Raw genomic sequence first — 17,003 nt, forward strand, 5'->3', positions numbered from 1 at the left:
CGTATTTGAACTCAGGTCCTCCTGAATCCAGGGCCGGTGCTTTATCTATTGTGCCACCTAGCTGCCCCCAATAGCAGTAATAGTCCGTATTTATATAGTGCTTTAAGATTTGCAAAGCTTAAAAAAAAAAAAAAAAGGGCAGCTACTATCTACTACGGGGCTTGCCTAGTAAGATCTGGAGGTGGGAAAGAGGGGAGTTTTGAGCCCACATGGTTGTAGCATAGGCACCAGTGTAATTATGGGAAAGGCCCAGCATTCGGAGTCAGGCTGTGGGTTCAGACACCAGCTCTGACACTTAACATTCATGTGACTTTGGGTTAAGTCCCTTGTGCCTCAGTTTCCTCATCTGTAAAATTATGGCATTGGATTAGACAATAACAACCGGCATTCATAGAGGATTTTGGGTCAGCAAAGAGCTTTCTAATAAATGGGATCTCATTTGATCATCCCCCAAACCTAGTAAGACAGGTGCTATTAGCCTCATTTCACAGACACAGAAATCAAGACTCAGAGATGTTGAGCCACTTGCCTGTGGGTCATACAGCCACCAAGATTCAGAGGTTGTGTTTGAACCTAGACCTGACTGATTTCAAACCCTACACCCCATCCCACACACCAGACTGGATTTTCCATGATTTTTAAGGAATTGCTCTGATCCTGTATACTTTACCTAGGCTGCCTACTAGGGCTATAACTGGAATGTATTGGTTTTTTTAAATTATGAGCCATCAGACCTGGATCCTAGTCCCACCTCCCACCAATGATCCTCCGGGTAATCTTGGGCAAGTCACTTCTATTTTCTGGGCCTTGGTGTCCTCCTCTATAAAAGAAGAATGGTTGGATATGATGTTTTAGGGGTTTTGAGGCAACTGGGGTTAAGTGACTTGCCCAGGATCACACAGCAAATAAGTATCTGAGTCTGGATTTGAACTCAGGTCCTCCTAATTCCAGGGCCAGTTCTCCAATCACTGTGCCACCTATCTGCCCCAACATGATGCTTTTTTTTTTTTTGCAGGCAATGGGGGTTAAGTGACTTGCCCAGGGTCACACAGCTAGTAAGTGTCAAGTGTCTAAGGCTGGATTTGAACTCAGGTACTCCTGAATCCAGGGCTGGTGCTTTAACCACTGCACCATCTAGCTGCCCCCAACATGATGCTTTTTAAGGTTACTTTCAGCTTTTTTTACATGGACAAAACCAGTTGATTGGGGGACGGGGTAAAGTTTGAGCCAGGAAAGGGGTCCTGCAGGTTGGGGGAGAAGGAACTCTTGTGAGAGGGGGAACACAGCAATGAGATCCTAAGAGTTGGTAGCTGTGCCACATAATATGTGGATTGGAGGAGAACTGAGTGCCAAGATGAGGTGATATTACTTGCCATGAAAGAAGTATCTTCCCCCATAAAAAAAAAAAATCAGCACCCTGGGGCAAAGCCCCATTTGCCACATACTAAGTCCAGTAGATCTGTTCCCAGCTCCATGGGTTCATTTTCCTACCCATCTCCCTGCTTTCCTTTCAGGTGTTGGTTGCCACTATGCCATCCTCCTCCCCTCAGGAGTCCTCCCTCCTTCTTGCCAGCCCCAATGCCACAACCCCAGGCAACAGCACAGAAGATAACCAGTTCTTCTATGCTTTCTCACTCTTGGACAAGGAACTCCATGACAACTTTCCCAATCTGTGGGTGGCCCTGCTGGCCGTCAATGGGACCATCTTCCTAGTCGGTGTGGCACTCAACAGCCTGGCCCTGTACGTCTTCTGCTTCCGCACGAAGACCAAGACCACCTCCATCATCTACACCATCAACTTGGTGGTGACGGACCTGCTGGTGGGCCTGTCACTGCCCACGCGGTTCATTATCTACTATGGGGCTCAAGACTGCCTCAGCTGCTCTCTCGTGCATGTCTTCAGCTACTTTGTCAACATGTACTGCTCCATCCTGTTCCTCACCTGCATCTGCGTGGACCGTTACCTGGCCATTGTCCAGCTGGAGGCCTCGAGGAAGTGGAGGAACCCTAGCTGTACCAAAGGCATCTGTGTCTTCATCTGGCTCTTTGCCATGGTAGTGACCTTCTCTGTCCTGACTGTCGCGGTCCAAGGAGGTTCCTGCTGCCGCCTCTTTGCCTTGACGGTCTTCGAATACTTCCTGCCTCTGGTGGTCATCACCTTTTTCACAGGGAGGATCATGTGTGCGCTGTCCAAGCCCAACCTCATGCGCCAGAGCCGCGAGCGGCGAATGCGCGCCGTCCAGCTGCTCCTCACTGTCCTCGTCATCTTCCTGGTGTGCTTCACACCATTCCATGCCCGCCAGCTGGCCGTGGCTCTCCGTCCCCAAGCCATATCCAAAGAAGCGAGTCTTGTGGCCTACCACGTCACCATCACGCTCAGCAGCTTCAATAGTTGCATGGATCCCATTGTCTATTGCTTTGTGACCAACAGCTTCCAGGCCACTGTCCGGGGCCTCTTCCACAGGAGCGAGCCAGAGCAGACCAGTGGAGAGGTCATCAGCATGCACAAGAGCTCCAAGGGTTCCATCCACAACGCCATCGTCCCCTGCTCCCGACCTCAGGCCGATGGGCCCCAGGTGTAGTCAGGAGGCTAGAGCGTCATAGGAGAGGCCAAGACAATGAACGAGGTTTCCCAGAAAAAGCCCTGGAACTAGAGTCGCGAGCCTTGGGTTCGAGTTTGGACTCTGTTCCTGACTACCTATGTGACCTTACTCAAGGCTCCACTTACCTGGAGATGAAAAGTTTCCTCATCTGTAAAATGAAGCATTGACCCAGATGAGCTCTCCGCTTATTCAAGAGCTCAGGGGCGCTCTTTCCAACTCTTGGACTCTGTTGACACCCTAAGGATGATTCCAGGGTGGGGTACCCACCTCTATTATGCCTCTGCCTTCATGTGTGACCTCAGACAAGTCCCTTCAACTGTCTGTGCCTACATTTCCTCATCTATCAGATGGGGATAATAATGCCTGACCTTCCTACCTCATAGGGAAGTAGAGAGGGTGAGAGCAGCCTGTGATACTAAAGTCATCAGATATTCAGAGACACATCTAGCCAGGGCGCATGGACACGGGATTTGGCTACTTTATTCTTAAGAGTGTTTCCTGGCGGGGGCAGCTAGGTGGCGCAGTGGATAAAGCACTGGCCTTGGATTCAGGAGGGCCTGAGTTCAAGTCCAGCCTCAGACACTTGACACTTAACTAGCTGTGTGACCCTGGGCAAGTCACTTAACCCTCATTGCCCTGCAAAAACAAAAACAAAAACAAAAACAAAAAAAAAGAGTGTTTCCTGGGGACTCCATAGTTAGAGTTAGACTTATCTCTTTAGTTCTAGGGATCCCCTACTTGGTTAATCAGTATCTGGGACAATCTCCATATACCCCCATAGGCCTTGGGCACAGGAAGGGGAGAATTGGGGAAAAGAACGGGGCGGGGAGTGGCACAGGGCAAGAGTGGAGGAAGAAGAGGCAAAGGAGCAAACAAAAGAGAAAAAGGGGCATCAAATGGAGAGGGACAGAAAAGGTACTATCCATGGTCCCCTCAGGGTGAATATATAAAAATGTTCCCTGTGCCTCACATTGGCATAGGGCCTGCAGCGTTTCAAAAGCACTTCCCCATCTGGTCTGTCATCTGAGCTTTGTAACAGCCTGGGAGGGTGGCAGGAAAAGAACTCTGTCTGGGGCTTAGCACAGTGTCAGGAACATAGTAAGTCCTTAATAAACGTTCATCATTGCCAATGATGACCACTGTCCCCATTTTTTTAGAGGAGAAAACTGAGATGCAGAGGAGTGGTTTGCCCAAGGTCACAGATCTCCTGGCTCCCAACCAAGGGGTCCTCGCACTGAGCATCATCACCTCCCGTCACGCTAAGCATTAGCTTTCAGCTGGAGCCGTCCTGCCTGATGATGGTGCACCCCTCCCCCAGGACTAGAGTCTCCTATGTGTCTTCCTCTCCCCCCCACCACCAAATAAAAGGAGGGAAGACTGCTGAGGGAGTCCCAAATAGGGCTTCCACTTAGAGCTTCTGACTTACCTCCACCTACTTGGTGCACATAGAGAGGTACACTTTACTCAACCTGGGCAGCTCCACCTAGACTGATGCTAAGGTCTTGGCCCCGATATTGGTGTGAGACATGTCTTTGAGCTCAGGAGAGGTGGAGGGCACTTTTGGAAAGGAGGTGGAGACCTTCCATTGCCTCCTCCTAGCACCTGCATTTCCAGCCTGCCTCCTTCTCAGATGTAGCCTTTGATTGTAGCTTAGATAGGCTGTGTCTTAGGTAGCATGGAGGCAGTGTGGTAGATAAAGTCCTGGACCTGCAGTCAGGAAGGCCCGAGTTCAAATCCTGCCTCAGATACCAGCTGTATGACCATTGGCAAGAATTGTAAGCTCCATCTACCTCTGTTTCCTCGTCTGCAAAATGAGGATAATTATAGCACTGACATCAAAGAGTTGAGTGAGGATAATATATATAGAACACTCTGCAAACCTTAAACTGCTATATAAATGTTAGCCAATATTATTCTCTGTACCTACGAACTCTGTACCCCCCCCCACCCAATTCACATTTCATTGATGAAAGGAAAGGGTGCTTTGGAACACAGTCTTAAATGTTTCCTTTATAGAATTTCAAGCTGGAAGGGACCTTACCAAGAAGTTAGCCAAACCCCTTCGTTTTACAGATAAGGAAACAGAGGCTCAAAGAGGAGGGAGGGACTTGTGTACCCACACAGCCACACAGCTAAAAGGCCAGAGCTAGGATCCAAGTTCCAACACTGAATCCAACACTCATTTCACTACATCCAGACCTAGGCTGTTTACCCCAAAGGGGTGGACTTCAGGGGGCTGGTGAATACGGATGGAGGAAAGAATTATATCTTTATTTTAGTATAATTGGCTCTCTTTGTATCCTGTGTATTTTAATTTATGCATTTCATATTATCCTGATATGGGGTCATTAGGCTTCATCAGACTGCCACAGGAGTCCAGGACAAAAGAAAAAAATACAAGATCAAAACCCTTTCCCTGGCTCCCCTCCCCTAGTCTGCATAGCCTCTCAAGAGAATCCTGGGAGTCAAACTCAAACCATGGGGTGAATTGGTTATCAGCTGAACCCCACTAAATTTGCCACAGCCCCACTTGCTAAAAACCAACGGTTCTGTTTACTGAAAGCTAATTCTTGAGGGTTCTAATGCCTTGCCCTTCTCTGAAGCCCTAGGAGATTACTCCAGAAATCCCACTCACCTGGTAACCTCTCTAGAAGTTCCTCCTGGGTCAGAAGAGGACTTCGTTATGTGGTGCATTGCAAAGAAGACCATACGTGAAGTACAGAGGGCCTGGGTTCGAATCTAGGCTCTCCTAATGAATTGCTACCAGCGTGTCATAAATTAGATCCTCAGTTTCCCCCATCTGTAGAATGAGGACACTGGACTAGATGATGTCTAGGATCTATTCTTCCCCTAAAGTCCTAGGATCCCACGTTCTTCCTCTGAGTTCCTGAGCAAGGCTGGCCCTTGACAAAATGGAGATGTTGCAGGGTTCCTATTTAGAAACATCTACATCCCCTCCAGTTCCTGCTTCCCTGGTCTTGGTGCCTCCCCAACTCGCACGCCTGCATCCCAAGATGCTCAGGTGCTTTGCTCTTCCTCGAACAGGACAATGCACCTCCTGACTCCTGTCCTCCTTTTCTGGGGTGTTCCCCCTTCTTACCTTCACATCCTGGCTTCCCTGGCTTCCTTTAGGACTCAGTTCAAGTCCTACCTTCTGCAGGAGGCCTTTCTGCCTTGCTTGCCCCCTCCTCCCCTGGCAACGCTTTCCCTCTCAGGTGACCTTCCATTGGCACCATATCTATCTTGTATCCACCATGATTCACGTGCCGTATCTTCCATTGGAATGGAAGTTCCTTGGAGGCAGGGAACATGCTTGTGCCTTTACTTGTACCTATAGCACTGAGCCCAGTGCCCGGCACATAGTAACAACTTAACAAATGTGTGTCAACTGACTGTCTAGAGGCTTCAAGGCTATGCCAGGACCTTAAGTGTCTCAGAATCCTTTTTTAACCCAAGGTGCTCAGATCAGAATGTTCTCCCTGTACCGAAGCAGGGCGATTTCCCCCAGTTCACACCAGAAGGGTGGCTACCTACTTGTAAAGCTGATCCTTCCTTTGAGGTGCTGCCTAACCCTACATTTTCTCCCTGGAAAAGCCCCGGTGACTGGATGCACTGAGAGCTACTTCACCCTGACTCTCCGGTTTGCAGAAGAAGAACATCAGAGACATCAGAGAGCTATTGAAAGCCAGAGGCAGGGAAGTGACCCTGACCAGCTGCTTACTTTCCGGCTCCCTGTTGACATAAGTGCTGCCCAGGAAGATCTTGCAACAGAGATACATTTCTTTAGGGGGTCCTGGGTTTTTAGGTACAACCCTGAGGCCTAAAATGAGCCCCCAGTAGAATCCTGACTAGGAGTGGGATTCCCATTGCCTTTTGAACTGGAAAGCTTCTGCCACTGAGCTGAACATCCTCCTAGCTCCCTGAGTTTCTAAGACCCAACTCCATAGGATTGAGGAAAACTGGTGGCATTGATGATGATGGAGGAGAATGGGACCAAGAGCAGGAATCTGCCCTAGGAAGAGACCCAGAGACCTCCTCCCTTCCAGTCCTGGCTCTGTTCATAATTTACCTTGTGACTTCAGGCAAGTCCCAACTCCCTTTGGGGATTCAAAGCCTTCTTCAGTAAGTGAGGGTGTTAGATCATCTCTAAGGTTCCTTCCAGTTTGGATGTGCTATGTTCTATGATCCCAAGATCCAGAGAAAGACCAGCGGCAACAGGGAAGGTGGAGGAAGAGCACCTGGGGACAGATGAGTGAAATCCCTCTACCTTGTGACCTTCCGCTTCCTCCTCCAAGCAGCGCTCCTGGATTGCTTCATATCGTCCAGGCTGGTCTCTTAGATGAACAATATGAGGACTCTCTAAACCGGTCCTACTTCAATACCCACAAAAGGATCTGCTTCCTGGTCCATGATATAAACTGGGTAGAATACTTGTATCCCTTCCCTTCCAAGCTTGGCTCTAGTTCCAAACCTCTCCTAGGCCCTAGTGTTCTCTTCCCATTGAAAGTGCTTTAGATTACTTGGTGTATATATATGTTGTATTTACTTCTTTGTGTACATGTTGTATCACCCCCACCCCAGGGAGAAGAGAATTTCCTTGAGGGCAGGGCTTATTTTCTTCCTGTCTTTTTATCCCCAGTCCAGCACAGTCCCCCACCATAGTAAGCAGAGCAAGTCATGTTTATTGAATTGAATGAACACTTCATTTTTCCAAGATGCCTAGAGAGGGGAAGTGACTAAGAAGGTAACGCAGCAAGCACAGCAGTGCGATAAGAATTAGAACCTCGGGCCCAGGCCAGCCAGTTCCCTTTCCACTGGGCCAGAAGGTGAGAAGTATTTGCAAACCACCGCCCCTCCCCCAACTTTTTTTTTTAGAAGAAGAAAATGTCATGTGTATTTATATCAGATGTAAACAATTCCTGTAATGAGACGTCCTGAATTAAAACTGTTTATTCTGACTGAGTGGCCTCCACTTCTCGGGCTCTGGGCAAGTCCACTGGGCTAGGCTCAGCAGGGCTGGGAAGCAGCAGGTTGTTCCTGGAATGTGACCAGGTCAATGTGACCCACAGAGGCCCAAGGTGGTGGAAAGAGGGGGAGGGGCGGAGAGCAGCCTCCATCTGGACACACTCCCAAAGAAGCCTGGGCACATAGACATTCCCACATGTCTACCCGTGTCCTGGGACTCCTACTCCCCCATATACCCACATGTGTACATACGTGTCTACTCACATGGGCATGCATTCAGACAATCATGCATACACAGTACACGTCATAGATGGGAGAGGCCATCGATTGAGCACTGGAAGGGATAGTCCAGCCGCCTCAGTTTACAGAAACTAAATCTGAGGCTAGGTGATATACCCAAGGTCACATAAGGAGCAGGAAGAGGTGGCCTCAAATCCAGTGCTGTTTCTACAATGTCATGGTCAGTACGGCCGTGGCTTAACATGCAGAATTTCATAAGAATATTGACTGAACCCAAAAAACAAAAAAAGGGGCAGCTAGGTGGTACAGTGGATAAAGCACCGGCCCTGGATTCAGGAGGACCTGAGTTCAAATCCAGCCTCAGACACTTAACACTTACTAGCTTTGTGACCCTGGGCAAGTCACTTAACCCTCACTGTCCTGTAAATCCCCGCCCCCCCCAAAAAAGAATATTGGCTGAAGGGGCAACTAGGTGGCACAGTGGATAGAGCACTGGCCATGTATCCAGGAGGACTTAAGTTCAAATCCGACCTCAGACACTTAACACTTACTAGCTGTGTGACCCTGGGCAAGTCACTTAACCCCAATTGCCTCACCAAAAAAAAAAAAAAAAAAGAATATCGGCTGAAAGGGACCTTGTAATATAAAATGTGAGAAACTCTCAAATAAACTCAGATGCTTTAGCCTTGGAGTTTCTTGTTACCACCTCCCTCTGTCACCCTTCTCTGCAGCCCAGTGAGTGATCTCTTTCCCTATTCAGATGCTAGTATGAATTATGCCACTTAAATATTTTGCATCTGCCAGGGTTCTGGCATTACTGTTTCCCAAACTCTGTGGGGTTTGACATTAGGACCCAGTGGGCACTCAATCTTGATGGTTGGACACATAGCCTAGGGATGGGGTGGGGTTCCTTGCCTGCTGGGCTTCATTAATTCTCACTCTCCCAAAGCTTGCTAGATTGAGGTTTATTCTAATGGGTGACCCAGGTCCTCCAGAGATCCAGTCCTTATTGGAAGACAGAGATCCTACAAACATCTAGGTATCCAAATCAGCAACACACCCATAGGTTCCCAGAAGTCTGCCCGGATAATCCTTACATTCTCTTAGCTTTCATGCAGTCCTCTCAATTTTTTTTCCGGGGCAATGAAGGTTAAGTGACTTGCCCAGGGTCACACAGCTAGTGTCAAGTGTCTGAGGTCAGATTTGAATTCAGGTCCTGAATCCAGGGCTGGTGTTTTATCCACTGTGCCACCTAGCTGCCCCAGTCTCCTCACTTTCTACTCAGCCTCTAAATCACCTTCCCATCCATTCACTCCAAGAACAAGGATACACCTCCATCCATACTCTGTTTACCAAGTACACTACCTCCAAGGTGGGTCCTGCCTACTCTACTGGTGACAGGTGTCAAGAGAACATCTCCAATATCTCAGTAGCTAGCATATAGTAGGTGTTAATAAATGCTTGTTGATTTGATTTATTGGCTTTAAAAGCCTGAGGAGTAATCACAACTATAGACACCTATTCAGGGTCTATGAGTATATACCTTTCCCCTCCCCTCTAGGGGTCCCAGAGAGAGAACCATCCAGAATTACCTTCTCCATCTCCCTATCACTACCCACTGTAATGAACTTTATGAGTTTCCCTACAGTCTGAAAGTTTCCCATATTCCACATGTTTATATAGGTAGACTCTACTGGGGCACCATATACCTTCTCAGTCAACTCTTTGATTTTAGGCTTTTCTTACTTGGGCTTTTCCCACATCCTTCTACTGTTTTCTGATCTTGAGCATCCTGTATCTTCTGGTATGTCTTTGGTATCTTAACCTGGGGTCCATGATAACCCTCATGGGTTGTATAAATGTATATAAATTTCAGGGGGTTGGTGAACTTAGAGGGGGAGGAAACACATCTTTAATTTCACTTGCCTCTAGCTGAAATTCATCATTTCCTTTTGGTTATGAGTATAGGTAACAAACCATTATTCTGAAAAGGAGGCCATAGTTCTCACCAAACTGCCAAAGGGACCCATAACACACACACACACACACACACACACACACACACACACACACACAATGTTAAGGGCCCCAGAAATAAATGAAGTTCCTCCTTCAAATTCAGTCTTTTTTTTTTTTGAAGATTCCTTCTTCAAACTCTTCTTCAACTTCTATTTAAACTTAATTCTACTTAAACTTTCTAAAAAAGTGGTAGCCTATAGGTATAGAATGGGGCATGCCTTGTCATGCAAGGAAATCTTCTGTATTTCTTTGTTTAGAGGGAGAGTCCGATGAGGGTGGGGGGGGAGACTAATTGGAAAGTGACAGAGATTTGAGAAAAACATTTATTTAATTAAAGATATAAAATAAAACTTCTCTAAGCTGCCAGAAATATCCCAGTCTCTCTTCTAGCTATTCCTTCCTAAGGAGATTTCTGTATGGCATCAGCTGACATTACGAGGCCTAGCTCTCCCCTCTAGCAGACAGGATGCTGTATCTCTCTTTCCTTTCTCTGATCTTATGGTGAAATAGCAGTGATCTCACTCCCTGATGAATTTGGGCCCAAAACAAGTATATCTGTCCCACAAACACACCATGGTCTTCTGTCTCTCCCAAATCATGGGCAGTGGAGCATTGAACACATTGTTCTCCCAGAAAATTTGTTGTTTCCTAAAGCCCCAAAGAGTATCTAAAGCTGATGAGATGATTCCCCCACCCCCAATTCTTCACCACCTCCATCAATACCTCCAGTACGGTAAGGAAGAGGGGATGCTGGCTCTGATGCAATTCTAAGGATACTGGCAGGGACCCACTCATTATTTCCCCCCCTAAATGCACCTTGTCTCCTACCTTCCCGATGACTGTAGAGGACAACAGCATCCCCCTAGTCCCTCAGGTTCACTATTGAGAAGTCATCCTGGATGCATCACTTTCACACTCCATATCCAATCTGTTGCCAAGGCCTGTTGATTTTCACCTTTGCAACAGCTTTCAAATATGCCCTTTCTTTCCTCCTACTGCCCCCACTCAGGGGCAGGCCCTCATCACCTCACGCCTTTACTATTTCAATAGCCTGCTGGTGGGCCTGCCTGCCTCAAGTCTCTGTCCACTCCAATGTATCCTCCATTAAGCCATGAAAATGACTCCCAAAGCACAGGAGAGACCCTATCACTCCCAACCCTGACTCTATAAACTCTGGCTTCCTGGTGCCTCCAGGAACAAATACAAACTGCTTTTTTTAGCCTTCAGAGCCCTGCATCACCTAGCCCCCTCCTACCTTCACAGGCTTCTTACACCTGCCCACACTCTTCAATCAGAGACTCTGGCCTTCCGGCTGTTTGTTCCAGGAACAAGATGTTCCGTCTCTGCTCCGGATCTTCTCTCTCGATGTCACCCCCCCCCACCCCCACCCGGAATGTTCTCCATCCTCTGCTCCAACCACTGACTTCCCCTACTTCTGTTAAGTCCCTTAAAAACCCATGTTCTACAGGAAGTCTTCCCCAACCACTCTGAATTCCAGAGCCTTCCCTCTGCTTCTTATTCCCTATTTATCCTGGCGATAGCTTGCTTCCTATGTACCCATTTACATGTTGTCTCCCCCATCAGTGTGTAAGCTTTTTGAGGTCAGAGACTTCCTTTGCCCCTTTTTGTATTCCCGGTGTTTAGTACAGTGCCTGGTACATAATAATATTTGTTGACTCATTTTCATACTCCCATGCCCTGGCTCTGATTTGGTCCCACCCCACTCCTCCCCAGGCTCAGAAATGCCCCCATTTAGACATCTAACATCTGCCAGGCCTCTGTCATCACTATGCCCACTACTGGTACCACTCCATGAAGATTTGCACTAAGAGGGGGCAGCTAGGTGATGCAGTGGATGAAACACCAGCCCTGGATTCAGGAGGACCTGAGTTCAAATCCAGCCTCAGACACTTGGCACTTAACTAGCTGTATGATCCTGGGCAAGTCACTTAACCCTTATTGCCCTGAAAAAAAAGAAAAAATATTTGCACTAAGACCCAGAATACACTCAATATTGCTGTCTGGATAGACAGCATGAGGACGTCGATCTCCACATTCTACTTTACTTGGCCTCTTTCCTAAATTGAAAGGGGAACGCGCAACCCTATCTGAAGACACCCACCAATAGTTGTATGACTTTGAGCAAGTCACCTAACCCTATTTACCTCAGTTTTCTCATCTATAAAATGAGCCGGAGAAGGAAATCGCAAACCAGTCCAATATCTCTGCAAAGAAAGCCCCAAATGCCTGAAATGACCCAAAAACAATAACAAGTGCTTTTACTCCTCATTCGACCCAGTCTTTCTGATTACTCCACAGACAACACCCCTCAGCTACTGAGTCTCTCTGGCTCAATATGAATGAACAAACATCCACTGAATGCATCCTTTGAGAAAGCTGGGACCCAGGCCTCCTGACCAGCACTTCACTGTGCACGCTAATACATCAGGCTGTTCCCGGAACATCTACCTACCTACCTGACTTGTTGTGCAGCTCAAATGAGATGACATTTATAAAGTGCTTGCCTAGCACAGTGCCCGGTACATAGTAGGTCCTTAATAAATACTAATTCCTTTCCGTGCCTTTCTCCTTCCTCTAGACAATGGGGAGTCACTGAAGGTTCCCAGGTCCCCTTGGAAGGATGTCAGAGAGGAAGACGATTCCTCTTGGTCTTAGTCACCCCGTTCAGGACAGGATGGGGCAGGGAGGGCAGCAATCCCAGAGCCTGCCATTCACCGGCACCTGTCAGAGCCAGAGGTAAATATTTGTCAGAGGGTGTTTAGATAGAGAGCAGGAAATTACAGGGTCATCCCCCTTGGGAGAAGTTCCTGCTTTCTGTAGGATTCTGACACCCGGAGGCTAGGGCTGGCACGGGGCCTAGAGACTGAAGGACAATGAGCTTGTGCAGAGGAGGAAGAGGAGACAGGAGACAGAGAGGGAGAAACAGGTTCTCATCTTACTCCTTCATGCCATTGACTCTCAGAATTTTCTCATTACAGTCCAATTCCTTCATTTGACAGGTGGAGAAACTGAGGCCCAGAAAGGGCAAGGAATTTTCCTGAGTTCACATATGGAATCAACATGGGCTGATTTGTGATTCCCTGGTTGGTGCCCCTTCCTCTCCAACATGGCACATTTCAGAGAGGGAGGAGAGCGGGTAGAGTGGTACAGAGATCTGGGAGAAGAAAAAGATAGGGAGCAAGGAGAAGAAAGGCAGGGCCAGAGAGTGAAAGAAGGAGCCATGGAGAGGGGGGAAGCAGGGAGAGTGAATGAAGAGTAAAGATGGAAGGAGGGAAGTGGTGCAACATACAATGAGGGAATGATGGGAGAAGGAGGGAGGCATTGAAGGGTACCAGAAACTGCAGAGAAGAATGTTGTCCCAAGCTGGGTGCCCTGTCCCCTCCTCATTTCCCGGGTCCCCAATCCTGATCCTGTCCTTTTCTATCAATCTAGTCAAGACCCTACCCAAGCCTTCAAATGGAGAGGTGGTCCAGAACTGTCCCTATGACAATGGGACAAGTGGTCACCTTATGGGCAGCTAGGTGGCACAGTGGACAGAGTGCTGGGGCTGGAGTCAGGAAGACTCATCTTGCTCAATTCAAATCCAGCCTCAGACACTTACTAGATGTGTTACCTTGGGCAAGTCATTTAACCCTGTTTGCCTCAGTTTCCTTATCTGGAAAATGAACTAGAGAAGGAAATAGCAAGCCACTCTGCCAAGAAAATTCCAAATGGGGTCACAAAGAGTCAATACAACTGAAATAAACGACTGGTCACCTTTATCCAACCACTCCCTATAATCTCAACAATAGGACAGGGTACTTAGACATCTCTCCTTTTCATCTTTCTGCTGTTTCAAGAACTTGAGGGTCCCGTATGTTTTGTTGTGTGTCATCTTCCAGCAGTAGGAATGGATATATTGAACTAACTATACCCCCTCCTTCAAGCCAATAATAGTGCTTTGCATGTATATAGTGCATTAAGGTTTTCAAAACATTTTATGTATGTTATCTCATTTGCTTCTCACAACAAACCTATGAAATGGGTTCTAGATCCCTAGAGCTTGAGGTATCCTCTCTCACATTTGGGCCTCAAGAAAAGTTACTTCAGAGTCAAGGCATTGTGTGAGTTAAAACCCTCTGAAAATCACAGCTAAGAAGATCCCACCAATGTGTTACTTTTATAAGCCAGATTGGACATATTAGTTGAAATGAAGGATGCTTAATCAAACAGTATATCAAATAAAATGATGTGGGGAACCCTGCCCCATACACACATGGAGTACTGTGAGAATATTATTAATATTACAGGGGCCCCCTGCTGTGTGAGTATGTGACCACCTTCAACCAATCAGCTTGAAGCAGTGTGTAAGGCAGTTGGTTTGGTCAGTTGGTTTTGGGAGTTAGTGGTGGGAACCTGTGGGGTTGGCAGCTGAACCAGGAGTGGTTGAAGTAGTTAGGGGTTTTCCTATCCTTTCAGAGACATTTGTTCTCTCTTTGTTAACCTCTAATATATTTTAATAAATGTTTAATACCTAAACTGTTAAACTGTTGTCTTAGTTAGCTTTCCCCATACAAGGGACAGATAGGGTGACCACACACATTTAGTTTTACCCGTCACAGTTTAAAGCTCCCACAAGTTTCAAAACTTCATAGAAGGATGACCAGGAACAACATATAGAGGGCATGTATATTAAAACAGAGAACATGTATTAAAAGGCACATGGTGGACAGCTAGGTGGCGCAGTGGATAAAGCACTGGCCCTGGATTCAGGAGGACTTGAGTTCAAATCCAGCCTCAGACACTTGACATTTACTAGCTGTGTGACCCTGGGCAAATCACTTAACCCTCATTGCTCTGCCCCCCCCCCCAAAAAAGGCACATGCACATAGGTGGCCAAAGTCGATAGAGAGCAGGGCCAGGAATCAGGAAGACCTGAGTTCAAATTCCACCTGTGTGACCTTGGGCAAGTCATTAATCTTCTGTTTGCCTCAGTTTCCTCAACTGTGAAGTGGGGATAATAATAGCACCTTCTTCCCAGGAGTGTTGTGAGGATATAATGAGATAATATTTGTAAAGTGCTTAGCACAGTGTCTGACACAGAGTAGATACTAAAGACATGCTAGCTGGCATTTTTATTGTTGACATTATTATTATTACATATTAGGAATCCATTTGGTCAGTGCAAGGTCAAAAAAGAGCATGCATGTAAAGGATACACACACATGTACACCATATATGTATATATGTAAATATATATGTATATGTAAGTATATAGATGTGTTTAAATCTGGGGGAAAGTGTATTTGGCGGCTAGGTGACACAGTGGATAGAGTGCCTGGCCTGGAGTTAGGAAGACTCATCTGAAAGAGTTATTCAATAGGCATTTATTAAGTCCTCATCATGTTCAAAAGATAATTCATTAATTAATGTGAAAATATGTTTAACATGATTGTACATATATTACCTATAGCAGATTTGTCGCTGTCTTGTGGAGGGGAAAGGGAAGGGAGAAAAGTTTGGAACTCAAAATCTTATAAAAACAAATATTGAAAATTATCTTTACATATAACTGGAAAAAATAAAATACTATTAAGACAGAAAAAAAGAGAACTCATTAATTACCCCCCAACCTAACTCTCCCCTCTTCCCAGAGAGCACCAGCATCCTCCTAGTCACATAGACCTGAAGCCTCAATGTCTTTCTCAGCTTCTTATTCACTCCAGCCAGTCTACTGTCCAATCTTGTCAATTCTACCTTTACAAGATGTCTTGAATATGAGTCTCTTCTTTCCACTCACATAACTGCCACCCTAATATAGACTCTCATCATGCCCCATCTGGACAAGAGCCTAATCGGATTCCCTGACTCAGTCTTTCCCTTCTCCAATTTATCCTCCACTCAGCTGCCTAAGTACAGATTTTTCCTAAAGTACAGGTCTGATCATACCCCCCCACCCCCCCACCCCCGCCAATAAACTCCAGTGGCCCCCTATTACCTCCAGGAGCAAATACCAAAGTTCTCTGTTTGGCATTTAAACCCCTTCACAATCTGGCCCCTTCTTACCATTACACTCTTAGAATCCTGCAAGGATTCTATGATCCAGTCTCATGGACCCATCGCTATTCCTCAGACTGGACACTCAATCTCCCAACTCCATGACTTTGTAAGAGTCAGATCCCCTGCCTGATATACTCTTCCCCCCCTCACCTCTCTGCCTCTTAGCTTCTTTCAAAACTCAGGTCAAATCCTACTTTCTGGGGCAGCTAGGTGGCACACTGGATAAAGCACCAGCCCTGGATTCAGGAGGACCTGAGTTCAAATCTGACCTCAGACACTTGACACTAGCTGTGTGACCCTGGGCAAATCGCTTAACCCTCATTGCCCCACTAGAAAGAGAGAGAGAGAAAGAAAGAAGAAAGGAAGGAAGGAAGGAAGGAAGGAAGGAAGGAAGGAAGGAAGGAAGGAAGGAAGGAAGGAAGGAAGGAAGGAAGGAAGGAAGAAGAGGAAAAAAGTTATGACATCCAAATCCTACCTTCTACTACAGAGGGCCTTTTCCCACCCCTCCATCTTGGCAGTGTCTTCACTCTGAGGTTAATTTCTATAATTGTTATCTACGTAGATCTTGTTGTCACCCCTATTAGACTGTGAGCTCCTTGAGGCCAGGAGTCACATGTTCTTACCCTTTCTCTGTTTCCCGGAGTTTAGTGTAGTTCCTGGCAAAGAGTGAGTGCTTAATGTAAATGCTCATTGACCAACTACCTACCCACTATGTGCAAGACACCATAGGAGGTAAAAAAATGTCTCTGCCCTCAAGGAGTTTATATTCCCCTGCAGTGCTGTGCTATTTAAATAGACAAATGAATACGATATAATTTGAGGACAGAGAGAATTCGGTAACAATCAGACAAGGCTTCCATCCAGTCCAACCCACACTCCCCATCAAATCACAACCAACAGTAGTCATCCAGATTTCCTCCAACGAGGTAGGCTGGTCTATATTTGTATTGTTGTCATATAGCTCTAATTATTTGGAAGTTTTCCCTTATACTATAAGGGAAACCTAAATCTGCCTCTCTGCAACTTCCACCCACACCCTTCTACTTCTGTCCTCAAGATCCACACAGAATAAAATCCCTCTTCCACATGATGGCTCTTCAAATAGGTAAATATGTC

The 17,003-nt window shown here is 46.7% G+C and overlaps 1 protein-coding gene across 1 annotated transcript in view; it reads left to right on the top strand.

Moving 5' to 3' along the window:
• The window catches only part of GPR20 (G protein-coupled receptor 20), a 33,863-nt gene extending 31,281 nt beyond the window's left edge, over window positions 1-2,582 (top strand). Inside the window, exon 2 of the mRNA XM_043977430.1 lies at window positions 1,515-2,582. Coding sequence (XP_043833365.1) covers window positions 1,530-2,582 — 1,053 coding nt within the window. The 5' untranslated portion in view covers window positions 1,515-1,529. The remainder of the gene's footprint in view (window positions 1-1,514) is intronic.
• Window positions 2,583-17,003: the final 14,421 nt, after the last annotated feature.

The sequence above is a fragment of the Dromiciops gliroides genome, chromosome 1 (genome assembly GCF_019393635.1).
Source record: "Dromiciops gliroides isolate mDroGli1 chromosome 1, mDroGli1.pri, whole genome shotgun sequence".
In the NCBI taxonomy this organism is placed as follows: Eukaryota; Metazoa; Chordata; class Mammalia; order Microbiotheria; family Microbiotheriidae; genus Dromiciops; species Dromiciops gliroides.